This window comes from Salvelinus fontinalis, chromosome 34 (assembly GCF_029448725.1).
Source record: "Salvelinus fontinalis isolate EN_2023a chromosome 34, ASM2944872v1, whole genome shotgun sequence".
Lineage (NCBI taxonomy): Eukaryota > Metazoa > Chordata > Actinopteri > Salmoniformes > Salmonidae > Salvelinus > Salvelinus fontinalis.
Genome location: NC_074698.1, coordinates 1,039,822 through 1,067,457, shown reverse-complemented (window position 1 = coordinate 1,067,457; position 27,636 = coordinate 1,039,822). Strand labels below are relative to the sequence as shown.

Here is a 27,636-nt window from a genome sequence, read left to right as displayed (position 1 = left end):
TCCTCTAGTAATACAAGCCTGCCTCTAGTAATACAAGCCTGCCTCTAGTAATACAAGCCTGCCTCTAGTAATACAAGCCTGCCTCTAGTAATACAAGCCTGCCTCTAGTAATACAAGCCTGCCTCTAGTAATACAAGCCTGCCTCTAGTAATACAAGCCTGCCTCTAGTAATACAAGCCTGCCTCTAGTAATACAAGCCTGCCTCTAGTAATACAAACCTGCCTCTAGTAATACAAGCCTGCCTCAAGTAATACAAGCCTGCCTCAAGTAATACAAGCCTGCCTCTAGTAATACAAGCCTGCCTCTAGTAATACAAGCCTGCCTCTAGTAATACAAGCCTGCCTCTAGTAATACAAGCCTACCATCCTAGCTGATGGGTATGTCAGATGTGCAATCATCATGGCCCAATCTAGTGTTTAGAGAAAATAAATCAGTCAGAAATCATATCCCCACAATCCACTCATTAATATACAAATTGTAGTCATGTCAGGAATGCCCACACAGAAGGGCTCTAGTGGTCAAATTAGAGCTGTTTATTCATTTCCAGCAGGGAGCATATTAAAAGCTGATAATAGGAACACATATGACTGAGACTTCTCTCTGGGTCCTGAGAGCTCCAGCAGCCCACCACAGCGGTGTGTGAGCTCAGGGGTACCCAGCCTAATCCTCCAGTTATCTCCAGGAGTTCCCTCCGGCTTGCCCAGGACCCCCCACACCTCCCTGGGCAGAGGTAGAACTGGGAAAGGGTACGTGTGGACAAATGTCATTCAAAGATGTACATCCATCATCTTCATGTAGACATGCACAAACTAGCGCTGGGCGATCAGTACTTTTTGAGGTCGGTTTGGTGAGGAAAAAATAATCAAGATTTTCATTATTTTTCTAAACATTAAATGCACTATTCATTGTGGGTTGAACAATGTACCATATAATAAAACAATTAAAGTCCCATGATGGCAGTGACTGCCAATTACTTATTAACCATAAGTTATTCACATTTTCCTTTAAAATATTGTTTTATTTGAAGACTATTTCGTTTCAAGTCAACTCATCTCTATAGAGCTACTACCTATACTGTTTGGCAAAATGACTATTTTAGTAGTTCTTAGTATTTTCAGGTAGATAGCGCTTCGAAGAAAGTACTCTATGTATCCCTCAATCTTATGCAACAGGCGTAAAAGAAACAGACCAGACAAGTAGGCACGCACTGGATTATGGTCATTGTAGTTAATTATCCCGTTTTCTGTGCAAAACTACGTAGAACACTGGCCTGCTGGAATCTACAGCTCCCTACTACATCGCACAGTTCAGACATGACCTGATTTACCTCTAGAGAATCTGCAGGGAAATATGAACAATGAGCTCACAGAAAAAAATACATTGAATAAAAATTATTGAACCAACTTGTCAATTAGTTGTTTAAATACCAAAATAGAACCAATATTTCTGTTAAATCGGTCAGCACTAACAGCTTTTGGGGATTTCAGGTCCCCACAAGGATAGAAAAACAAGACCACACACACACCATGTCCCCAGTTGGTTAGACAAGTGTGAACACACACACACACACACACACACTCCCATACACACTTGAAAAAAAGCAGAGTAGAGCATTCTCATTTCATTTGAAAAATATAAAATTTAATAAAGGCTACATCTCTTTATAATAATAATTACATTAATTAAAGTACCGAGGCAACTTTCCAAGGGAGCTCTATAGAATAGAATACATAATTTACAGTTTTAATACAAGTGGAACAAAAACAAAAAAAGGCATGAAAAATATTATAAAACAAACATGATTACAAGGAGATACTAAAAAGGCATAGTAATAAAGTCTCTTTTGAACATAAGCCCCTTGTGAAAACCAAGGGAGTATCATACCCTGATAACAGGGTAGTAACACGGTAAAGGGATCCATGTAGGCACAGCTACTGTACTCAGTAAAACACTACAGCTTCCTCTCAAACGCCACCCTATTACCTATGGAGTGCACTACTCTTGCCCTGGTCATAGGATATAGGGTGCCATTTGAGACGCAGCATCGTAGTGTGTGTTAGCATCATAACCTCTTCCTCTGGCAACGCAGGGTTAACAAGACACACAGGAGAGACTGGTCAAGTCAACAACATCAGAGGCGTAAATACCACTAACATTTGTGGGGGGACAAAACATTTTTTTGGAGGGGGCGGACTAGTCTACCGAAGGCAGACATGGTCGTACTCATTAGGACACGTATCAGAACCAGTTGTGCTAAACAAAATGAAAATGTGTGTTTCTTATTGGACAGATCCAGGAAAGGTAGTCCCTCCCTGTTTGTCAGTTTTCTTCCGTTCGGCCAAATGAATACACCCTAGATCTCTCGTTCTGCTCAGAAGCCTGGACATCAAGGAATGAGGGGTGGCTATGCACAAAACTGTTGAGCTTTGCTGGTATATATTCATTTGGTGGGCTTGTCTTTAACAGGTGTAAACCTATGTTAGTATGTTTCTGCAATATGGGGTAGTTTGGTGCTCTGGGCCAGTTTAGGGCCAGTTCGGGGGTAGTGTTGTCCTAAGTGTGGGCTCTTTCCATGTGCAAAGCCTGGGCAACAAAACAAAGGCACTGAGACATGAGACTACAGGGCTGTGGTACCTGCGCTACACCATACTGTGAAGTTAGAACAGGAAGTCACTGACTGATCACAACAGAAAACACTGCCACAGGATTAGTTGACAAGGCAGGAAAGTGGAGGGTGGAAAACTAAATACTTTGCATTTGAAATATTGGAGATGACATCTCCCAATTCTCCAAGCAGCTTGTCCATCCACAGGACTATGGGGAGGGGAGTGACATTTCAATAAATAATTAATAAACTCTTTACATTTATCAAAAAATCATTATATATGTCCATCTGCATATACATCTAGGGTTGTTGGTAGAGGCAGGCTCAGATAGGGCACCAGTCCCAACTTTCACTTCTCAACCTTTCACCTCTAGCAGTCTCTCAGGTATCAGAGGTCCCCGCCTACTCCCTCAGACAGTGGTCATTCAATTCACGTATAGTTTCTGGAACCCAACACCCGTATCCAAACCCAACCCACAGTCCACCATTTTCTCCTCTTTCATCTCCAAGACTAGAAGTTTTTGTTAAATAAAGTCGACTGTTGATGGCTACTCCTCTACTCCGCTCTCCATCTTCATTGGCCAAGCTTCTTCAATAGAATCTCCAGTCACCAGTCCTTAGCTTTAAGACTCTCTGGTGGAACAGGGGTGAGGTGTCCATGGAGTGTGTTTCTGTTATATATTCCTCTGGTACTTCTGGAGGGGTATCAGTCCATCCTCTCCACCTTGCCCAGGATCTTCCCCTGGTACCTGGGCAGGACAGAGCTGTCATCCAACACCTCCTCGAACACGGCTCCACACTTAAACTCATCACTGGCCCTCTTGAAGTAGTACCTGTAACCCAGGAGGGGAGAGAGGGAGTTAGTGACAACAGGTCAATCATCTGTACAGTACAGCCAACACAACCAGACCATAGAAGACCTGGATTACATGGAACAGTACTCTATCCAACACAACCAGACCATAGAAGACCTGGATTACATGGAACAGTACTCTATCCAACACAACCAGACCATAGACGACCTGGATTACATGGAACAGTACTATAGAACAGTACGCTATCCAACACAACCAGACCATAGAAGACCTGGATTACATGGAACAGTACTCTATCCAACACAACCAGACCATAGAAGACCAGGATTACATGGAACAGTACTCTATCCAACACAACCAGACCATAGACGACCTGGATTACATGGAACAGTACTCTATCCAACACAACCAGACCATAGAAGACCAGGATTACATGGAACAGTACTCTATCCAACACAACCAGACCATAGACGACCAGGATTACATGGAACAGTACTCTAGAACAGTACTCTAAAAAATTAGAGTGTTCAAAGCAGGCCCGGTCGCCTGAATACCGCAGCTAGGAATAATGGAATAGGACTCCGGTTGTGTGGAACAGTACTATTGAACAGTACGCTATCCAACACATACGTGGAACAGTACGCTATCCAACACATACGTGGAACAGTACGCTATCCAACACATACGTGGAACAGTACGCTATCCAACACATACGTGGAACAGTACGCTATCCAAAACATACGTGGAACAGTACTATTGAACAGTACGCTATCCAACACATACGTGGAACAGTACGCTATCCAACACATACGTGGAACAGTACGCTATCCAACACATACGTGGAACAGTACGCTATCCAACACATACATGGAACAGTACGCTATCCAACACATACGTGGAACAGTACGCTATCCAACACATACGTGGAACAGTACGCTATCCAACACATACGTGGAACAGTACGCTATCCAACACATACGTGGAACAGTACTATTGAACAGTACGCTATCCAACACATACGTGGAACAGTACGCTATCCAACACATACGTGGAACAGTACGCTATCCAACACATACGTGGAACAGTACGCTATCCAACACATACGTGGAACAGTACTATTGAACAGTACGCTATCCAACACATACGTGGAACAGTACGCTATCCAACACATACGTGGAACAGTACGCTATCCAACACATACGTGGAACAGTACGCTATCCAACACATACGTGGAACAGTACGCTATCCAACACATACGTGGAACAGTACGCTATCCAACACATACGTGGAACAGTACGCTATCCAACACATACATGGAACAGTACGCTATCCAACACATACGTGGAACAGTACTATTGAACAGTACGCTATCCGACACATACATGGAACAGTACTATTGAACAGTACCCTATCCGACACATACATGGAACAGTACTATTGAACAGTACCCTATCCGACACATACATGGAACAGTACTATTGAACAGTACCCTATCCGACACATACATAGAGTATATTCAGCAAGACACATAATGAAGATAATGTCACATGGATTCAATATGATCTGGTTTAACCTCAGATTGTGTGTGCGCGCTGTGTGTCTCTTTTCCTTCATTAAGCCCTACTCCCCTACCCCAGATAAAGGAGCCATTGTGCAAGGGGCCAGAGAAGACGGCCACTGAGGTCAGAGGTCAAGAGCTAGCCTCCCCCCAGCCCTTTGGAGTCTCGAGGAGAGACAAACTCCTGTGATCTACAATGCACCAACAACACTTCACGCTCAACTAACCCTCAGACTGAACCAATGGCTTCTGTATTATAGGGGTGGTCTTTGATAGTCTATGGTTCTACAGGGGCTTATTGGGTATAAGAGGGTCTGGACCAATTCAAAATCCACCCATTTCCTCTCATTTCATCAGTCCTGCTCTGGTACTGAGCTACTCCAGCTCCTGACTAACTGCTTATTATTAGGCCCTCAGTGAAAGGACCCCTTCATTTAAAGAAGGCTCATATTTTGGGTGCCTGCAAGTCTGCCTGTTATAAACCCTGACACACACATCATATTTTCTCCTAGTCACTGCCCTTCCCTCTGTGAGAGCTGTAGAAGGTTCCCGGTAGGCAGCCAGGGAGGGGGCGGGGTCATCTGATCTAAGCAGCCAACCACCTGAGGGGGTACCTCTTCCTGTCAGCCATGATGACTACACTGACCCTGTTAATGACCCCCTTTACCCCCCAAAACTACCTCCATTCTTTTTAGAGGAAGAGGAACCAGCGGGGGAGGAAGGGTAAGTGCTGTATACCTCAGCCATTAACTCTGTAATGGAAAAATGCCTCATTTTGCCCATGTGTGGGGTGGTGCACGTCGTGTGCCTTGGAATTCCTAAAGCTCGTGTTTTTACGAGAGGGGCTGACGAAGTCATACAAACAATGCTCGTAAAAATGAGGAAAAACATTTTCAAAAACAAAAAAGTATTCGCAAACACACACACAAGGGTGTTCACTAATAAAAACCAGTCTCCATTTGAAACACAGGAAGAGTTCACTAAACGGGGTGCAACAGGGTCTCACACAGCTTCTATTAAATCAGAACAACAATACTCTGACTGGGGAAATGATCCATTGTTCTCTGGCGAGACAAGTATGAACTGGGGAAATAAGAGGACATGAAAGAGAAAGTAAGACACGCTAGATAATTGTAGCCTTATTTCTGAGAAGGGGCTCTATCCTTCTCCAAAAAACTTCAAAGGAGCACGGATCTTATTTGCTCAAAGAGGGAACGAGAGAGAGAGAAATAACTATTTCCATTGGAAAATGTTTTATGTGGCAGAGTTTTCAGTGTGCAACATCTGGCAGCAATACCGTCTGGCCGGGCCGTACTGTTCTTTGTTGAACGCAAGCCATGTTCAAATGACCCAACGCCACACATTCTCCCCCCTGCTACTGCTATTAAAACCAGAAGCTTTGAATCCCTCTATCCTCCCCTCTAACAACGTGGATGGTGTGAGAGAAAGACAAGACAATCAACTACATAGACAAGAGAGGATGTCCACAGTGCAGCCATGCTTCTCACGCCTTACACCTATGTTAACATGACCTGACCAGGAACAACTCTGGACCAGAGCTACAGCCCTACACCTATGTTCACGTGACCTGACCAGGAACAACTCTGGACCAGAGCTCCAGCCCTACACCTATGTTAACATGACCTGACCAGGAACAACTCTGGACCAGAGCTACAGCCCTACACCTATGTTCACATGACCTGACCAGGAACAACTCTGGACCAGAGCTACAGCCCTACACCTATGTTCACGTGACCTGACCAGGAACAACTCTGGACCAGAGCTCCAGCCCTACACCTATGTTCACGTGACCTGACCAGGAACAACTCTGGACCAGAGCTCCAGCCCTACACCTATGTTAACGTGACCTGACCAGGAACAACTCTGGACCAGAGCTCCAGCCCTACACCTATGTTCACGTGACCTGACCAGGAACAACTCTGGACCAGAGCTCCAGCCCTACACCTATGTTAACGTGACCTGACCAGGAACAACTCTGGACCAGAGCTCCAGCCCTACACCTATGTTCACATGACCTGACCAGGAACAACTCTGGACCAGAGCTCCAGCCCTACACCTATGTTCACATGACCTGACCAGGAACAACTCTGGACCAGAGCTCCAGCCCTACACCTATGTTCACATGACCTGACCAGGAACAACTCTGGACCAGAGCTCCAGCCCTACACCTATGTTCACATGACCTGACCAGGAACAACTCTGGACCAGAGCTCCAGCCCTACACCTATGTTCACATGACCTGACCAGGAACAACTCTGGACCAGAGCTCCAGCCCTACACCTATGTTCACATGACCTGACCAGGAACAACTCTGGACCAGAGCTACAGCCCTAGAGTGTTCCCTTGCTCCATGGCCTAAAAGAGAAACTGAATACGTGTGATGCATTCCCATCATATCCCTACAAACCATCAGTCTGTACTAGTTATGAACCAATGCTTGACTCTTGATACCATTCTTGTAATCCAGATGACATTGGAACAGAGTTCTAATCTAAACTATGTTGGATACACCTCTAATGGTGAACCGGACCTGTAGTATCCCAAACAAGCATGTCTGACGTTTAACAACACGCCACTCAAACAAACCAAGCCTTTAATATCACTAATACATTTCCCAGAAAATGATGCCGACGTGTAAACACAAACACTCTACAGTGTGTGTTAATCTGTGTGTTACTTCAACGTGTGTGTCTTTAAAGCAGGCTGCCTGATAGCATCGGTGAGGAATTTGCACGGCTGGCCGTTTGTGTGAGTCTTTGTTGGTTGAAATGAAAGGGGCCGGGTTCAAAGGCGTGCGTATTAAGTGTGCCTCGACATGGAAATCAATACCAGATGGGACCCAAAACACTCCTCACTTCAAATTCTCTCCCTCCTTTCCTGCAACCCCCCCCCCCCCGTCTCTCATTCTCTCCTCTTCCTTCGTTTTAACCACAAACACAGGCATATCTACACACACAGAGTATGAAGTCAATACTCCAACTCATGTGAGCATTCAGCCCAACAGAATAGAGACAAGAGAGTTTCTAAAGACCCTACCTGGGGCAGCAGGTAGCCTAGTGGTTAGAGGCAGGTAGCCTAGTGGTTAGAGGCAGGTAGAGGCTGGTAGCCTAGTGGTTAGAGGCGGGTAGCCTAGTGGTTAGAGGCAGGTAGCCTAGTGGTTAGAGGCTGGTAGCCTAGTGGTTAGAGGCAGGTAGCCTAGTGGTTAGAGGCAGGTAGCCTAGTGGTTAGAGGCAGGTAGAGGCTGGTAGCCTAGTGGTTAGAGGCAGGTAGAGGCTGGTAGCCTAGTGGTTAGAGGCAGGTAGCCTAGTGGTTAGAGGCTGGTAGCCTAGTGGTTAGAGGCTGGTAGCCTAGTGGTTAGAGGCAGGTAGCCTAGTGGTTAGAGGCAGGTAGCCTAGTGGTTAGAGGCAGGTAGCCTAGTGGTTAGAGGCAGGTAGCCTAGTGGTAAGAGGCAGGTAGCCTAGTGGTTAGAGGCAGGTAGCCTAGTGGTTAGAGGCAGGTAGCCTAGTGGTTAGAGGCAGGTAGCCTAGTGGTTAGAGGCAGGTAGCCTAGTGGTTAGAGGCAGGTAGCCTAGTGGTTAGAGGCAGGTAGCCTAGTGGTTAGAGGCAGGTAGCCTAGTGGTTAGAGGCAGGTAGCCTAGTGGTTAGAGGCAGGTAGCCTAGTGGTTAGAGGCGGGTAGCCTAGTGGGTAGAGGCGGGTAGCCTAGTGGGTAGAGGCGGGTAGCCTAGTGGGTAGAGGCGGGTAGCCTAGTGGGTAGAGGCGGGTAGCCTAGTGGGTAGAGGCGGGTAGCCTAGTGGGTAGAGGCGGGTAGCCTAGTGGGTAGGGTAGAGGCGGGTAGCCTAGTGGGTAGAGGCGGGTAGCCTAGTGGGTAGAGGCGGGTAGCCTAGTGGGTAGAGGCGGGTAGCCTAGTGGTTAGAGGCGGGTAGCCTAGTGGTTAGAGGTGGGTAGGCTAGTGGTTAGAGGCGGGTAGCCTAGTGGTTAGAGGCGGGTAGGCTAGTGGTTAGAGGCGGGTAGCCTAGTGGTTAGAGGCGGGTAGCCTAGTGGTTAGAGGCGGGTAGCCTAGTGGTTAGAGGCGGGTAGCCAGTGGTTAGAGGCGGGTAGCCTAGTGGTTAGAGGCGGGTAGCCTAGTGGTTAGAGGCAGGTAGCCTAGTGGTTAGAGGCAGGTAGCCTAGTGGTTAGAGGCAGGTAGCCTAGTGGTTAGAGGCAGGTAGCCTAGTGGTTAGAGGCAGGTAGCCTAGTGGTTAGAGGCGGGTAGCCTAGTGGTTAGAGGCAGGTAGCCTGGTGGTTAGAGGCAGGTAGCCTGGTGGTTAGAGCGTTGGGCCAGAAACTGAAAGCTTGCTGGATTGAATTCCCGAGCTGACAAGGTAAATATCTATCGTTCTGCCCCTGAACAAGGCAGTTAACCCACTGTTCCTAGGCCGTCATTGTAAATAACAATTTGTTCTTAACCGAGTTGCCTGATTAAATTAAAGTTAGATACCAGCTGGGGAGATCTGGGAAACTAATGGAGCTATGAAGACACGTTGTGGGGGGCTGTTTTTCTAGTGTGGGTGTGTGTCCCCTTCTTACCAAGCTGATCCTAACAGTGACCTAGTGTGTGAGATTGTCAGACTGTGTATGCATGAATGTGTGTGTGTCCGTGCATTGAATGTGTGCCGTAGTATCCCTTTTCCATACCTGTAGTGTCCCTTCTTGCGGAGCTGTTCTTTAAAGTGTCCCAGTGTGAGGCTGTGTGTCTTCATCCGCCTACGGTAGGGGATCTCCTCACCACAGAAGAAGTAGGTTACCTCTGTCTCACTAGCCATGGCTGGAGCAACATGGCTGCCTGTTGTCACCTGGAGCACCCTGTAGGTGTCTCTCAGTCTGAGGGGGAGAGAGGAGAGGTGTGAACAGACTTACTTTCCCCTATAGAAAACTAGTATTAACAAGCATGCTTGGTGGGTAGTAGCTGTTGCTACACAGAAAGAGAGGAAGGGGACCAGGGCAGGAGTAAAGGCTGGTAAATGATCTAGAATAATTCATTCTAGAAAAGACTGATGGTTGACTAGAGAGTAGATACCATCTGTCTAGAAAGAGGAGAGAGGGGGGTGTGTTCTCTGCTCCCCTTCAGCTATGCACAAGGCTCTGTAGTGTTACTTCAGAAGGAGGGAGGCTAACTAGGGCCTGTTCTGTTCTAGAACTGCTCTCTGAAGGTCAGCCAATTCAGCACCATGAAAGACGGCTCTGCAGTCAGGGGGCAGGACTACAACACACGCAGCACACTACACACACACCTAGGACTACAACACACGCAGCACACTGCACGCACACACCTAGGACTACAACACACGCAGCACACACACACACCTAGGACTACAACACACGCAGCACACACACACACACCTGGGACTACAACACACGCAGCACACTGCACACACGCACACCTAGGACTACAACACACGCAGCACACTACACACACACCTAGGACTACAACACACGCAGCACACTGCACGCACACACCTAGGACTACAACACACGCAGCACACACACACACCTAGGACTACAACACACGCAGCACACACACACACCTGGGACTACAACACACGCAGCACACTGCACACGCACACCTAGGACTACAACACACGCAGCACACCGCACACCTAGGACTACAACACATGCAGCACACTGCACGCACACACCTAGGACTACAACACACGCAGCACACTGCACACACACACCTAGGACTACAACACACGCAGCACACACACACACCTAGGACTACAACACACGCAGCACACTGCACACCAAGGACTACAACACACGCAGCACACTGCACACCAAGGACTACAACACACGCAGCACACTGCACACCAAGGACTACAACACACGCAGCACACTGCACACCAAGGACTACAACACACGCAGCACACTGCACACCAAGGACTACAACACACGCAGCACACTGCACACCAAGGACTACAACACACGCATCACACTGCACACCAAGGACTACAACACACGCAGCACACTGCACACCAAGGACTACAACACACGCAGCACACTGCACACACACACCAAGGACTACAACACACGCAGCACACTGCACACACACACACCTAGGACTACAACACACGCAGCACACTGCACACACACACACCAAGGACTACAACACACGCAGCACACTGCACACACACACACCAAGGACTACAACACACGCAGCACACTGCACACGCACACACCTAGGACTACAACACACGCAGCACACACACACCAAGGACTACAACACACGCAGCACACTGCACACGCACACACCTAGGACTACAACACACGCAGCACACTGCACACACACGCCAAGGACTACAACACACGCAGCACACTGCACACACACACACCTAGGACTACAACACACGCAGCACACTGCACACCAAGGACTACAACACACACAGCACACACACAAACCAAGGACTACAACACACGCAGCACACTGCACACGCACACACCTAGGACTACAACACACGCAGCACACTGCACACACACACCAAGGACTACAACACACGCAGCACACTGCACACGCACACACCTAGGACTACAACACACGCAGCACACTGCACACACACACCAAGGACTACAACACACGCAGCACACTGCACACACACACACCTAGGACTACAACACACGCAGCACACTGCACACGCACACCAAGGACTACAACACACGCAGCACACTGCACACCAAGGACTACAACACACACACACACACCAAGGACTACAACACACGCAGCACACTGCACACACATACCAAGGACTACAACACACGCAGCACACTGCACACGCACACCAAGGACTACAACACACACAGCACACTGCACACCAAGGACTACAACACACGCAGCACACTGCACACCAAGGACTACAACACACACAGCACACACACACCAAGGACTACAACACACGCAGCACACTGCACACACACACCAAGGACTACAACACACGCAGCACACTGCACACGCACACCTAGGACTACAACACACGCAGCACACTGCACACGCACACCAAGGACTACAACACACGCAGCACACTGCACACACACACCAATGACTACAACACACGCAGCACACACACACCAAAGGCCTACAACACACGCAGCACACTGCACACACACACCAAGGACTACAACACACGCAGCACACACACACCAAGGACTACAACACACGCAGCACACACACACCAAGGACTACAACACACGCAGCACACACACACCAAGGACTACAACACACGCAGCACACACACACCAAGGACTACAACACACGCAGCACACACACACCAAGGACTACAACACACGCAGCACACTGCACACACACACCAATGACTACAACACACGCAGCACACACACACCAAGGACTACAACACACGCAGCACACTGCACACCAAGGACTACAACACACGCAGCACACTGCACACGCACACCAAAGGCCTACAACACACGCAGCACACTGCACACACACACCAATGACTACAACACACGCAGCACACTGCACACCAAGGACTACAACACACGCAGCACACTGCACACCAAGGACGACAACACACGCAGCACACACACACACCTAGGACTACACACGCAGCACACACACCAAAGAGAGATCAGGGAGGCGAAAGAAATAAAAACTGACAAGGTTGGCCTCTTGCAATTGGAACTTCACATGTGTGTGAGAGAATGCATATCTTCCTCCCTCCACATATGTAATATCATGTTAGTGAACAGAGCAGAGGAGGAGGAGCTGAGGAGGAGCGAGATGAGAGCGATGAGAGGATGAGGAAGAGGAGGAGCAGAGATGATAAGGAGGAGGAAGATGAGCAGAGAGATGAGAGGCGTACTCTTCTGTTTGGAGAGAAGCAGCAGGGCCGGAGCCGGGACCAGGGGTGAGTGCAGGGCTGAGGGGGGACGGCACTGGACAGGGACCAGGGGGGGATGAGGCTGGACAGGGCCCACTCTGGACAGGCATAGGGTGGCACTTCTCTCTCTGGAGGCTGGATGTAGAGTGTCTGGTGGGGAGAACAGAAAACAATAGACAAACGTTATTACAGTATAATGTGGTAGTCCAGTCTCCGGCATCACACAAATACTATCTAACCACAGACACGTTTCAACACAGTAGGAATCACAATGGTATAGTAAAACAACTGATCAATACATGGGAGTGTCACTATGTACTCCACTGTCTACAGGGACAACTAGAGCCAACGTTTTAGTGAAAGTATCAACATCTGTCTGGGTCGGGGTGCAGCGCCTACCTCTGTTTGGGGGGTTTGGAGAAGGAGGCCTCCTCTAGTCTGCGACAGGCCTCCTCCAGCTGGGACAGGGTGTTGGGCGGGGGCAGGGGGGGCATGGCCGGGTCCTGGATGAAGGGATGGGCGGGCTGGTGGGCACGGAGATGGGTGCTGGCACCTCCGCCACCCCACGTGTGTGTCTGGTTGGATGCCGCTCCGCCGCCATACGCCTTCTTAGTGCTCTGGGTACTGTTGGGCAAAGATAAAACAGCCAATCAGCATGGAGAATGGAAGGAAGCGGGAGGAGCCAATTGTGGGGAATGTTGGGAAATGTACGTTGCATGCATGTAAAATGACTATGGGATGCGATTGTGAAACAAAGTGATGAAAATTGTGTTTAAATGTACTGAGAGGACTACAATAAATAAGTTGCAATGAAAGGAAAACAAGTGAAGGGAAATGTAGTTCTGATGCATTGGGAGAGGACTACAACAGGAAGTGGAGAGGCTAGACTGACCTACCTGTGGGGTTTGTGGTGCTTTCCCTGCCGGTCACTCTCCAGGATCCACTGCCACACGTTCTGGGAGCGGTCTGTGCTGTCGCTGGGTAGCTGGAGGGGCACGACCTCACGCCCCTCTGCTGCCCCCTCCTCAGCCCCCGACCGACACCCCCCTTGGGAAAGGGAACTGGAGCGCCCCATGTTGGACTCTGCGGGACTGCTGCCACAGGACACCATCTCCCTGCCCAGGCTGCGACTGCGTGGGTAAGGGGGAACCCCCTCCGCCCCTCCAGACCGCACCGGGCACAGACACAACACCCTCTGGGCTGCCTCTCTCTCCAGCTGCTCCTTGCTCTTGGAACCGGCGTGGTGGTGGATGTAGTGGTGGTGGATGTGCTTGGTGCTGCTGCTGGGCCTGCCCAGGGAGAGGGCCCTTCCTGGGGTGAAACCTACTGAAAAGCCCCCTAAGCTGGAGGTGCCACTGGGGCTGGAGGCCCCGGGTGAGACCAGGGGCTTGAGACCGGGGCCTCCCCGGGAAAGAGTCCTGTGCTCTGGAGAGTGGGAGCGGGGCGAATGGCGGGCCACGGTGGAAGGGGACTGGCAACCAGGGGTTTTTAGGACACGGGACAGGTGGTCGTCCAGGATGGCCTGGGGGTCCTCGTCGTTGGGGCCGGTGGGCTGGAGGGACACGGGGTGGGGGGAGAGCAGGGGGGCACTACTGCCGGGCACCTCAGCCTCCTCCCTCTCCTCCTCCTACACACAGCCAGAACAGAACGGTTAAGTTAGGAGAGATCTCAATGACAAACATACACACATGGACAGGGAAGAAGAACAGTATTGAATGACACAATCAAGGAAACAGTTAGACCATTGCCATAGACCTCTGAGATAAGGATTCCCACATCTATAAATCCAACTAGTATTTCCTCCACACCTCTTGCATCTGCTGCAGCCTCTCCTCCAGGGAACTCATGGTTTCCTGCTCTCTTTTCAGCCGCTCCAGACGAGAGATGAGCTGAGACGCAAACACTGCCGGCTCTACCGGAGTCATCTCCTTAGGACATCTCTGTGTCCGCTGTGGAGAGCGAGAGAGAGAGGGATGGAGAGCGAGAGAGAGAGGGATGGAGAGCGAGAGAGAGAGGGATGGAGAGCGAGAGAGAGAGGGATGGAGAGCGAGAGAGAGAGGGATGGAGAGCGAGAAAGGGATGGAGAGCGAGAAAGGGATGGAGAGAGAGAGAGGGATGGAGAGAGAGAGAGGGATGGATAGAGAGAGAGGGAGAGATGGATCAATCAATCAAGTCAATCAATCAATCAAGTTTATTTTATATATCCCTTCGTACATCAGCTAATATCTCGAAGTGCTGTACAGAAACCCAGCCTAAAACCCCAAACAGCTAGAATGCAGGTGTAGAAGCACGGTGGCTAGGAAAAACTCCCTAGAAAGGCCAAAACCTAGGAAGAAACCTAGAGAGGAACCAGGCTATGAGGGGTGGCCAGTCCTCTTCTGGCTGTGCCGGGTGGAGATTATAACAGAACTATGCCAAGATGTTCAAAAATGTTCATAAGTGACAAGCATGGTCAAATAATGGATGGAGAGAGAGTTAAGAGCTGTAACAGTTAAAGGAGGGGTCGGTGTCCACATCTGTCTTCCACCTGAGCCCTCTCCTCCTCTCCATCCCTGCTAGCCATCTCATCCTTGCCCCAGTGCCCCCTCCACCTCTGGCAGTGCCGCCCCTGGGCCCTGGGTCTGTGGTGGCAGTTGGTTACACTCCTTGGAGCCTGGGCTCTCTGCGAGTTCCCTCTGTAGTGCAACCAAGCCATCAGCGCTTCCCTCTGAAGTCTGTACACTTCAAAGGGCCCTCGTCAAATATCAAACATTCACTAGGGGAGGGAGGGAGAAGGGAGGGCAGTGGCTTTACATCTAGGAATAAAAGTCACATATCGACAGGGGGGGGAGGAGAAGGAAAGGGAGGATTAAAAGGAGAAGACGGGGAGATGTGTGCAGGCAGCAGGGGAGGGAGGGAGAGATGGATGGGAGGGAGATCAGAGAGGAGCAAGGGTAATTTATTTCGCTGTTGCACGCTGGGCACCTCTGAGGTACAGTAGAGTCATTATCCCCCTTATGTGTGTGTGTTATTTTATCATTGTCATTTTTGCACTGGGGCTTTCTTGATTCCTCTTCCTCTATTTTTGTTCCTTCCATCTCTTTGTAGTGGAGATGAAGGAAGAGAAGACAGACAGACAGAGACAAACAGACAGACTGACAGAGGCGGTCTGCCCAGCCCACGTGTCCTGAGGCTCTTGCTGCATCATGGCAATGGCAGCTATCCCCCAATCAGAGGAGAAACAAACACGAGAAAGGGAGTGTGAAAGAGCACAAAGATGGAGAGAGAATCTTGGACTCTTAAGAAAGCATATATTTGTGAGGAGAAGAGAAGGGGGTCAAAAAGTTTGATTCAACTAGCTACCGATGTTGCTAGTTTGGCCTTCCCAAAACTAATTTCCCCATGTCTCCCCTCTCCAATTCTCTTCTTTCCTTTCCAAAGCCCGTCAGTTACCAACTCCCCCCTGACACACTCCAACTCTTCCCTCAGATCCCTCGTTTTAGGGGTGCAGCCTGAAGAGGGAGAGGGGCGGGGTTGTGGAGGGGGAAAAAAGGGGGACAAGCGCTGTTGGAAGTTGTCCCTTTCCTCTGCGCTTGCTCCATTCATCCTCTGATCAAAGCGCTGTGTGTGTGTGTGTGTGTGTGTGTGTGTGTGTGTGTGTGTGTGTGTGTGTGTGTGTGTGTGTGTGTGTGTGTGTGTGGAGGAGCCGGCAGTTGATTCTAGAGCCTCCAGATAAAGCTGAGAGAGAGGGAGCTCTCCCCCATCTCTCCATTCTGTGTATATTTTCATCATCAGTGTGTGAAGAGAAGACACTGGTCTTTAGAATGCACCGGATAAACAGCTTAGAAACAGACTCCTGCAGACTTCAAGGAACCCAACGGGGGTGTGGGTTACAAAGGTAGCGAGGGGTGGTGTGTGGGGGGGACTGACATCTGCTTTGCTCTCAGATCTTTGTTGTTGTTGTAGTTGTTGAATAGAGATGGTGGTACTATACACAGAACAACAGACCTGAATACAGACCATGGAAATGGATGTTGCACTACTGAAAAGCACTAATAAGTGGGGCAATAGGACATGTGTGTGTGTGTGTGTGTGTGTGTGTGTGTGTGTGTGTGTGTGTGTGTGTGTGTGTGTGTGTGTGTGTGTGTGTGTACACTTACAGGGAAGGCAGGTAGGGAGACTTGGCTGTTCATCCTCATGTTGCGCTGCATCTCTCTCTGCATGTGCTTCTTGGAGCCCAGCTTGTAGGGAGGGACGCCATCTCTGTCAGGGAAGCGCACAGGATACACAGGTCAAACAGCCAATCAGACAGAGCAATACACACAACCAACCAGGAAGCAGCTCATTGGTCACCTAATAGCTATTTCAATCACCCCCTATTTAACTCAGATAAAAAATACAATATATTTCAGGTCAATTCTGAATCTGAGGTGTAGTGAGCAAGAGGTGAATATTGGATAGGGTTTCTGCTAGGTCTCAGGTCAGTGTGTCTGACAGAGTAGGGGATTTCATCTGCCCTAAAACTGACACTCATTTCCAGCCATGGCTCCCGGAGCAGTGGGCACTTCACCACACACCCCTGCACTTCCTTTTAACTGAGCCCAGAAAGGATCACTCAGCCCTCTCAGAGAGCTGTGCCAGGCTTTAGCTGTTAGCATTCATCACCAGCAGTATACACAAAGTTAGCATTAGCATCCTGCCATTGACTTGCCCTGGAATCCCACTGAAAAGACTAGTCTAGAAGCAAACTATACTGTTTGGAAGGTTAACACACAAACCCACTGATCAAAGTGTCATTCCTACAGAGAGAATGATCATAACATGTAGGCTAATAAAACATCACAGCCAAATCTCTCCTCTCAGATCACCCTCCATTACATTCTGCAATCATAGTATAGGACCCATCAGTCTGGACAATCCAATCCACACAGAGCTCTTTTAACCATACCTATGGCTGACCTAGTCAAAATACAACTCTGTCTGATCTAATATTGCCTTAAGGCACTTCGTTCACACCAACCAAGAGCAAAACCCAGTGTTTCTCTACCGGGCCAGGCGAGCCCTGCCCTATAAAAACACCCGTGTCTCAGTGACCTAGCCTAGCCAGTAGTGCACCCGAACGCCGCTTGTCTCACTGTTGCTTTGAAAGCTTTGAAATCCCACAGTCATGCGCATTGCCCCCCTCCCCTCTCCCCTCGTCGAACCGCTCCAGTCTTCATTTGGCAAGCCTGCCTCTGATCTCCCCACATCAAAAGGCTGGTTTGTGAGATAAGGTAATGTTTGAAGTCTGCGCAGCTGCATTCCCCAGCGTCCAAGCAAACCCATAAATAAGATATAACCCCCCTCTTTTTATTTTCTTTATCTAGAAATGAGATGTACATGTTTTGGTGTGCCGCCCAGCCTTTTCTACCATCATAAAGACAGAGATATTCTAATCTTAAATGAGAGTCAAAAACAACAACCAGGAAGCTTGTGTGTGGCTTGGGAGGCTTTCGTCTCCGTCGCTGTTACTAGGCCTGTACTATCAAAGAGTCAGAGTACGACGCAGGATACTAGGCCTGTACTATCAAAGAGTCAGAGTACGACGCAGGATACTAGGCCTGTACTATCAAAGAGTCAGAGTACGGCACAGGATACAAGGCCTGTACTATCAAAGAGTCAGAGTACGACGCAGGATACTAGGCCTGTACTATCAAAGAGTCAGAGTACGACACAGGATACAAGGCCTGTACTATCAAAGAGTCAGAACGGCACAGGATACAAGGCCTGTACTATCAAAGAGTCAGAGTACGGCACAGGATACTAGGCCTGTACTATCAAAGAGTCAGAGTACGGCACAGGATACTAGGCCTGTACTATCAAAGAGTCAGAGTACGGCACAGGATACAAGGCCTGTACTATCAAAGAGTCAGAGTACGACACAGGATACTAGGCCTGTACTATCAAAGAGTCAGAGTACGGCACAGGATACAAGGCCTGTACTATCAAAGAGTCAGAGTACGACGCAGGATACTAGGCCTGTACTATCAAAGAGTCAGAGTACGGCACAGGATACTAGGCCTGTACTATCAAAGAGTCAGAGTACGGCACAGGATACTAGGCCTGTACTATCAAAGAGTCAGAGTACGGCGCAGGATACTAGGCCTGTACTATCAGAGTCAGAGTACGACACAGGATACAAGGCCTGTACTATCTAGGGCTCTATACCAGTGCTTTGATTATGCCTGTCTAGATATACACTGGTCAGGCAGTCAGAAAGTTACAGACTCGTATCATAAACTCTTTATAGCTGCTATACTAAACCTTCTAAACCACTCCCTTGGCTGTAAAATAAAGTAATTTCTACTCCAGGCAGAATTCTTTAGCTAGGTCGTGATTTACAGGAACGACAGTTTGCGAGTTAGCAATTCCAGTGATGTGTCATGTGATCAAGAAGCCCAAGATCATCCTGAACAGCTGACTAAGACTACATTTCTGTCAAAAACAGGTGATGAATGAAGATATCCTATGAAGGCTGTTTACCATGGGGAAAAATGTTCCCCAGTTCCAGTCTACTTAAGGGGTGGCTCTACCACAGGCACCATTAGCAGCTGGGTCTGGTCTACTTAGTTCATTGACTTTATATGAACCAGAGAAAAAGGAACTCATGAAATGTATTGCTTTCTCTTGTGTCTCTGATTACGGCCATGTGTCATGAGAAACTACAGCCATGACTCTAAGACTTAATCTCTCCCACCATGGCAACACTTCTCCTCTAAATCAGACTCCAAACATACTGTACTAGGGAATGGGGCGGGAGCCTGCATTGTAAGGCTGGGGTCTAGCGCCTAAGGGGGGGGCTGAACAGAGGTGGAGCCTAATGGTTAGAGCCAAGGCTAGGGCCTGGGGATGAGGTCTACAGGCCATCCTGTCCCTGGTCTGGTTCTACTCTGGCCAGTAGGCCTCTGAGGTGTCAGGAGGAACAGCCAGGCTCCTATTCTCCCATCACCTAGTAGGGCTGTGTGTGTGTGTGTGTAGATTGGTGATCTCAAGAGGGTTCCCTAATCCTGACACAGTGCGAGATTCCAGGTGAGCTGTACCAAGGCCTAGAACCGGAGAACCCCCTCAAAGAGGCGCTAGCATCAGATGACAGGCTCAGTTTGTGCGACAGAAACTCCTTCCATTCACTGAGTTTGTCTGAAGGTCCCCCTGGTCAGTGGTGCCTCTCGCCCCCACAGAGACCAGGACAAGTCAGGAAAACCACAAACACTGTTCAGGTTCGGCTAAAAGGCTCGGAATCAAAACTCTTTCCCAGAACGTTCCCAAACATCACTTCCCATGACACTCTTCCCACAATAGTAACCATCAGTATACTCCAAAGCAGAGAGGCTACAGTCATTTCCCTCAGAAAACACACAATTTAAACCATGAACCTCTACTTACACACTGCTGTCGGTCATGGACATGGAGTCGTCTGTCATGGCGTCGCTGGACACCTCGCTGTCGTTGGTGCTGGTGGCTGGGGCAAATGAGCCCACATGGTACGGGTTGACCGGGTCCCCCCGCCTGTGGGACCTACACACACAGGACAATGCAGTTTAAATACGTGTGTCAGGTAGCAATACATCAGATATACACTAGTACCTTTCATCTGTTTAGACCACAGCTAAGGCCATAGGGCGCTTTCTTCTCATCTTGTGGAATAAGAGAAACTGGGTTGTAGATATTTGGGGACCTATGCTGCCAACTTGAAACTAGTCCGTGTGTGTGTGTGTGTGTGTGTGTGTGTGTGTGTGTGTGTGTGTGTGTGTGTGTGTGTGTGTGTGTGTGTGTGTGTGTGTGTGTGTGTGTGTGTGTGTGAGAATGTGTTGTCACAACACCAAATATTGTGATACTACCATACCAGATTATCCTTGGGAAAAAAATAAAAAACACAAAGCAGACTGAAATCTATGGTCCTTTAAAACCTACGTTGGTAAAATATCATGTGCTTGCACAAACAGAACTAATGTGACTCTTGGTGACAACATAAGGCAATTTTCCCAACATTATGACCGTTTTCCTCAAGACATTATGTCACTTCATGTTTTGTTTGATTCCTAGTGTGGTGATAGTGGTATCGCGACAACACTAGTGTGGTGATAGTGGTATCGCGACAACACTAGTGTGGTGGTAGTGGTATCGCAACAACACTAGTGTGGTGATAGTGGTATCGCGACAACACTACTAGTGTGGTGATAGTGGTATCGCGACAACACTACTAGTGTGGTGATAGTGGTATCGCGACAACACTACTAGTGTGGTGATAGTGGTATCGCGACAACACTACTAGTGTGGTGATAGTGGTATCGCGACAACACTACTAGTGTGGTGATAGTGGTATCGCGACAACACTACTAGTGTGGTGATAGTGGTATCGCGACAACACTAGTGTGGTGTGTGTCTCAGACAGTAATGACTTGGAGTCAAACCACACTCCAGGGCCTGAGGAATGTGACAGGGTTCTCTCTCTGGCGGGGGGGGGGGCTTCATGCCCCTTGAGGCTTTGGCTGCTGTAGCCCATTGCTAGTGGGAAAGGGGGATACCTAGTCAGGTTGTACAACTGAATGCCTTCAACTGAAATGTGTCTTCCCCATTTAACCCAACATCCACGTCTTCGGTGCCCGGGGAACAGTGGGTTAACTGCCTTGCACAGGGGCAGAATGACAGATTTTTACCTTGTCAGCTCGGGGATTCAATCCAGCAAGCTTTCGGTTACTGGCCCAACGCTCTAACCACTAGGCTACCTATCATAGTCAAACTGGCCCTAAAACTGACCAATCCCTCTAGCTGTCTCTCACCGTATTGGCATGGGAAATCTATGTTTACATTGCCAAAGCAAGTGAAATAGATAAACAAAAGTGAAATAAACAATAAAAAACTCTTGCTTCACAGCCCATCACCTCCTGCTGTGATGCATTCCTCCCCAAGCAGAGGAAACTAAGAAAGGGGGGAATGAGAGAAGAGGAGAAAGAGAGGGAGAGAGAGAACCTGAGCTCACAGCCAGGTAAGAGAGGGGGAGAAAAAAGAGGTGTGAGAGTGTGTAGGGAAAGGAAAGAACGGAGAGAAGAGAAAAGGGGGAAGCAGGGCCTCTTCTTTATGAGCAGCCCACTGGCAGGAGAGCCAGAGAGTTGGAGGGGAAGAGAGAGAGGGGCCCAGCATGACTAAAGCCATAGGCCCCAGCTCCAACCTGAGCTTCAGAGGGGCTTGCAAACACGCAGGTATTTAGCACAGCTGGCCTCACGTCTTTCCCTCCCTCTCTCACCCCCTCATTCATTCTTTTGCTTTCTTTCAGGAAGAGACCCCCCCCACCCCCCCATCCACCTCCTCCCAGTCCCCACAACTCCTTTCTGTCCTTCCTTTCCGCTCGATATCCCTCTAAAGTACACCTAGTCCCCACATCCCAGCGTTTTCAAAGGGAAGAGATAAAAGTGGGGAAGAAAGAGGAGAAAAAAGGAGAAGGGGAAATCAGAGGAGAATCACAGTAAACAAGTGAGAGCGAGGGTGAAAAGAGAGCGAGGGTGAAAAGAGAGCGAGGGTGAAAAGAGAGCGAGGGAGAGATTGCGGGTAAAAAAAAAAAACATTGAAAGAGAGAATGAGTCCGCTGTTGCAGCTTGGTGGTTTTTGAGAATAATCTGATTCAGGGAGAAGAAATGAGTTCCACATGCCAGGGAAGGAAAGCAGTTAGAGAGGTAGTGGAGGGGTGTCCCTGACTCCCTAACAGTCTGACTCAAAACAACACCTAACCAGGTGATGGAATAATGGAGATCGGTCTGAACTGAAGCCTCACTGGGACATGAACCCATGTCCTTCTCAATCCTCCTAGGGGGCAGGCTGGGTTGTCAACACATGTTCTCCCTGGTCCCTCCCCTATAGTGTGTTGATTCTATTAATACATTCTAGCCAAAGCAGAGCAAAAATCCAGCCAAAACCCCTAAGAAGTAGCCCAATTCCCCTCCCTGCAGGCCAAACACCAGTCTGGCACCAGAGCTCTAAAGCCTGATAGACTCCCTCTTTAGAAATGTTCAACTTAAGTGGTTCGTCTGACAAGTCAATGGCCAATGATCCATGACAACCATCTGGTCGTGGGTTGGGCCTCATCAGCTGATTCAGGTCCTACTGCGACCCTCATCCATATACAGAAAGGCAAATCAATGGCTTGTTTGATTAGCACATTAGCAAGTTGTTATTTCACCCCCATTATGACAAGGTAAATACAATCTGTTTATATAGGAGCAGTAAGGGGAGGATACAACGGAAGCATGTATGATATGAATAAATATTCACCTGTAGCTACGTGGTCTACATTCTGCAAAACACCACTCCCCTTTCACCCACTGAACATCTGACATGTTTAGATATTAGATACACATATGACCATGAAGTCCAGATAAGTGAAACCGAACCACTGCTCTGAAGTGGCTCTGAACATTTCAAATGACTAGCTTACTATTTGTCATGTTCGAGATACAAGGAGATGTATCCCAATCTGTAGAAATGGCCAAAGCAGTGTGTGGCTGAGGCACAGCATAGCAGAGTAGTGGCATCATGTATTATTGGCTGACAGGCTGGGGCCAAGGCCAGGCGTGCTCTGTTAACTTCCCGTGGAAGGCGATCCATCTATCTGCTGAACTATTTCAAAGCTCCGGAAACTGAGGCAAGCCAGCAGAGGGCTGCACTCAGTCTAGAGAACACCATATATACTACAGAGAGAGACAGAGAGACAGAGAGAGAGAGAGAGAGAGAGAGAGAAGGGAAAGACAGACCAAGAGGGGGAGTGTGTGTTCCAAACAAAGCTAACAATCAAGGTGAGATGAAAACGCATCTGGAAACGGTCTATTTAGAGACAGTATATGCTCTTTGATGTTATATCCTAGTTATTATCCATGACTTACAAAGAGCCATTCACACTAGGCTAGTCACTGCATTCCCCAACATTTCCCTATTAGTTGGCTATAGTATGTGAAATAGGAAGGGACCAGTGTCTTACCTGTACCCCTTCTCCATCACCTCCACCGTCCTCATAGACACTGTTGCCCTCAGCGCCTGGGAAGAAAGTCCAACCACAGAAGCCAGCGCTTTGGCTTTGAAATCATTACAACTCCACTCCTCTTCCTCATTCAGGGTGGGCAGGTACCCACACACCAGCTTCAGGCTACCTAGCCCGTCAGGGTTCACATGAGCAGGGTTCTCGCCCCCGCTCCTCACATACTCGAGGTAAATGTCCGAGGTCAAGAACATCTGGTAGGGGCTCTCCTCCATGCTGGTCTGGATCTCGGTCTGTGCCTGGTCGAACATAGCCGAATCAATCTGTTGCTTCTTGATATTATCCCGAATGAAGGTTTTGGTCGCAGGCTTGAGCTGCTTGGCAACTATGCTGCTGGTGTCAATATAGCGCTTGTAAATAGCTTTGGCGACTCGCAGCGTTTTGGTATCCTTGAGGTCCATCTGCCTGAAACCATTACAGGCGAACCAAAAGTCTAAAGTGTCGACGCATTTCTCGCGCTCCAGGAATGTCCTAAAAAGAAGAGCACCGTCTTGGTCCCCAAGTAGAGAATGCAACGACTTGGTCCACCGGGCTAGCGGCGAATCCGGTGACGCGCTCCCCTCGGGTTCCCCAAGTCCATCCTCGTTCCTCTTCGCAGTGTAACCGGGAGGCGCGAGCAAAAGCGCTTTGACTGCGGTACCCTGGGGTCTCATCATGGCGAGTTTGCCGGGGTAGCACGGCAGCACCTCGCCCTCCTCCCCCGGGACCGGGGGACGGGGAGCATCTTCTCGGAAGCTATTGGCGATATGGTCCGATATAAGCGCTCTGCTCATGGCTCCGAAGGCAGCAGCAACAGACAACCTGTGCGTTGTTCGCCTCCTCTGAGCGCTACAACAATTTCTTCACTCTCTAGTCAGCCGGGGAGCTTCTCTGCCAGTCTTCTCTCTGAAACAGAAGTATTGATCTAATCAAACTCAGATCCACCGCAAACTTCAAAGGCATACATGCAGTAGAAGTATTTTCAGAACCTTTACATACTTTCAGAGAGAGAGAGAGAGAGAGAGAGAGAGGAGGAATGGTGCGCCAGATTTACATCAATACTCATTCGATTTTATTTGGCGTGCTGACCGACATATCTTCCTTAGACAATGTTGGTGTTGAAAGTGATCATTAACATAACACGGTTTAGCATAAACTCCTAAAACAGCCGACAGAGTGAGTGATGCTTCTTGACGAGCTTGAGTTCCCATCATCTCGCTCCACTTCATTAACTGCATAGGAAAATTATAAATGCAAGACCACAGAAACATCTTCTGTGCGGAAATACCAAGTAGCCTAGATGGAATACAATAAAAGTGCAAAAGAGCGACATTTGTACACAATAGCATACCGAAGATCGATATTAGTGAGCCTGTGTTCTCGTGAACACCTCAACAATTATCTGGCCATCAAGTCCAATCTGACCCTGAGCACGCCGCAACACATGTCCAGTACTCCACCGACCAACAGACACCCTCAACGAGGCGTACACGCCACTTTCCGCTCACTATTTTCTTACCATGAGCGTCACAAAACAGCGAAACGGTCCAAATTGAATAGACTACACGACCCTAAACATATTCAAGAGACAGACTAGCGTTACTAAACTAGGCTACAGGACATGCTTTGAAAACGTGATGGAAAGCGTTGATATAGAACTGAACTTGCCTTTTGAAGTAGGCTAACCAAGCTACAAAATGATAGTTCTCTGATTTCTGTTCAACCAACATCATGAACCACAAATTGATAAAAACATTTTTAAAAGGCCTCCGAGAAACAAGCTATGTTCCACGAGAAACAGGCTATAGACATGGAAGCAGAGCCGACTACCGATGGCTACTAAACGCTACATTGTAGCCTCTGATCAGAAGCTGCAACAATATCACCTTTCGAATTTGTAACAATTGCTTTGCGGCGAAAGCGAATAAATCGCCTGAATCCAGCCACCGAAATAAAACAGCCGAATCGAGATCCTCATTAGCCTACATCGCCGTTTATATTCTGCACCAGAAATAATATAAATGTGCAAATACCTAATTCTATAACGCTCTTGTATCTTTAGTGGGTAAAATAGGCTACATTGCTTCATCCAACCACACAGAAAAGTATTCAGATCACATGGGGGGAGGAATTCCAAATACTTATATCGTGATGAATAGTCCTCTAAAAAGCGTATCAAAGTTTAGATAAAGTGCCCAAATACTTATCACAACGAAAAATAATCGCCCAACACACCAAATGATAGTTGTTTGAGCTCTGTATCCAGCAAACTAAGTTAATTGCATACAGCCACATTACTTCAAAGACAGTCAACAGAACATCAAAGGAACTCCAATGGGGCCAGCGCGAGGAACACACTCTTGTAACTTACCATCGATCCACGAGTTCGGTCTTCCAAAAGTATCCGGTTTTTTTATCCACAGAAAAATAATCCACAATAGTCGATTCCACGACAGACCCCTTTACAGTCCGATTTGTTTCGTGTTAGTTGCAGAAAGAAAAATGTAGTTTTCCAGGGGGAAAAAAAATACTGCTTAGTTTCCCCCTTTTCTTTGCAAATGTTTCAGGCTGCCATGCCATACCGTAGGTCTCTCCTGTAGGCTATTCCAATACGTTCTGGGCTCAGGGTAAAACAGCGCACTTCAAAGTAAGGAACCGACAGCCTAGTCCCGGAAGCTACATAGAAAACAATACTCCCCCTTTCCCTTTCAAAAAGAACACAGCACATTCAAATTCACCGACACATATTCATCCTTTATCTTTTCATGTTTTCAGAGGCTGGTGAATTGATGGCCGCGTAAAAAAGACGAAAAACATCCTAATAATTTTTACTGGCGATTTTACAGATCACAAAGTTACAACAAAGTTTCTAGGACCTTATCAAAGACAAGAAATCTTGAGCCAACTCCCTGAGGCTTTGGAACGTCAGAAGTAACAGATCTGCCGCCCCAATAGCATTATCCCTGCAATCCCTCTGTTGCTACATAAACTTTAAAGACACAGGCCTCTTTTCTTTTAAAGACTCGAATAGTTTCCTGATTAACCCATTTCTATCTTTGGGATGCGCAAAAGACAACGTTGTGTTGGCTATCTAATCTGGTATACAATTTCCCCAGGGTAATTCTAAAATGCCAAATGATCAAATAAAAACGACAATCCTAGATGCCATGTGGAGTTGAAATGCATGTATGATATACATCTCAGCAGCACATTTTCCACAGCTCCTTCAAGTGGCCAGGTTGGGTAAAGGTATGGTATACACATGGGTTATTAAAGGTGCAATTTGCAATAGTTACTGCTATTCTATGTTCATTTCAATTAACAATATAATATAACCCATTGGTCATTGAAGATTATAAACTGGGTGGTTCGAGCCCTGAGTGCTGATTGGCTGACAGCCGTGGTATATCAGACCATATACCACAGGTAAGACAAAACATTTATTTTTACTGTGCTAATGTATTGTTGGTAACCAGTTCATAATAGCAATAAGGCACCTCGGGGGTTTCTGATCTATGGCCAATATCCAGGCACTCCGCATTGCGTCGTGCTTAAGAACAGCCCTTAGCAGTGGTATATCTCCTCGGGCTTTATTGCTTAAATATCATTTCTTAATGTCTCATGAGCTTAGAACAACTGCCTTACCCAATCATAACTGAAAAATATGAGTGTTTTACTCCATGGTTTACAGCTTGAAAATACGTCTGTATAAAACGTTTATGTTGATCTCACACTAGAGAAAT

General features: G+C 48.1%; 1 protein-coding gene across 1 annotated transcript; it reads right to left on the bottom strand.

Moving 5' to 3' along the window:
- Positions 1-1,619: 1,619 nt before the first annotated feature.
- Positions 1,620-27,053, bottom strand: LOC129832824 (axin-2-like). Its single transcript, XM_055896857.1, has 10 exons — positions 26,265-27,053; positions 23,858-24,799; positions 20,272-20,403; positions 17,010-17,112; positions 14,679-14,819; positions 13,767-14,497; positions 13,270-13,494; positions 12,853-13,020; positions 9,674-9,859; positions 1,620-3,438 (listed from the first exon to the last, which is right to left on the bottom strand). Exons 2-10 carry the CDS (start codon positions 24,685-24,687, stop codon positions 3,312-3,314), a joined length of 2,643 nt encoding a protein of 880 aa, XP_055752832.1. The 5' UTR covers positions 24,688-24,799; positions 26,265-27,053; the 3' UTR covers positions 1,620-3,311.
- Positions 27,054-27,636: the final 583 nt, after the last annotated feature.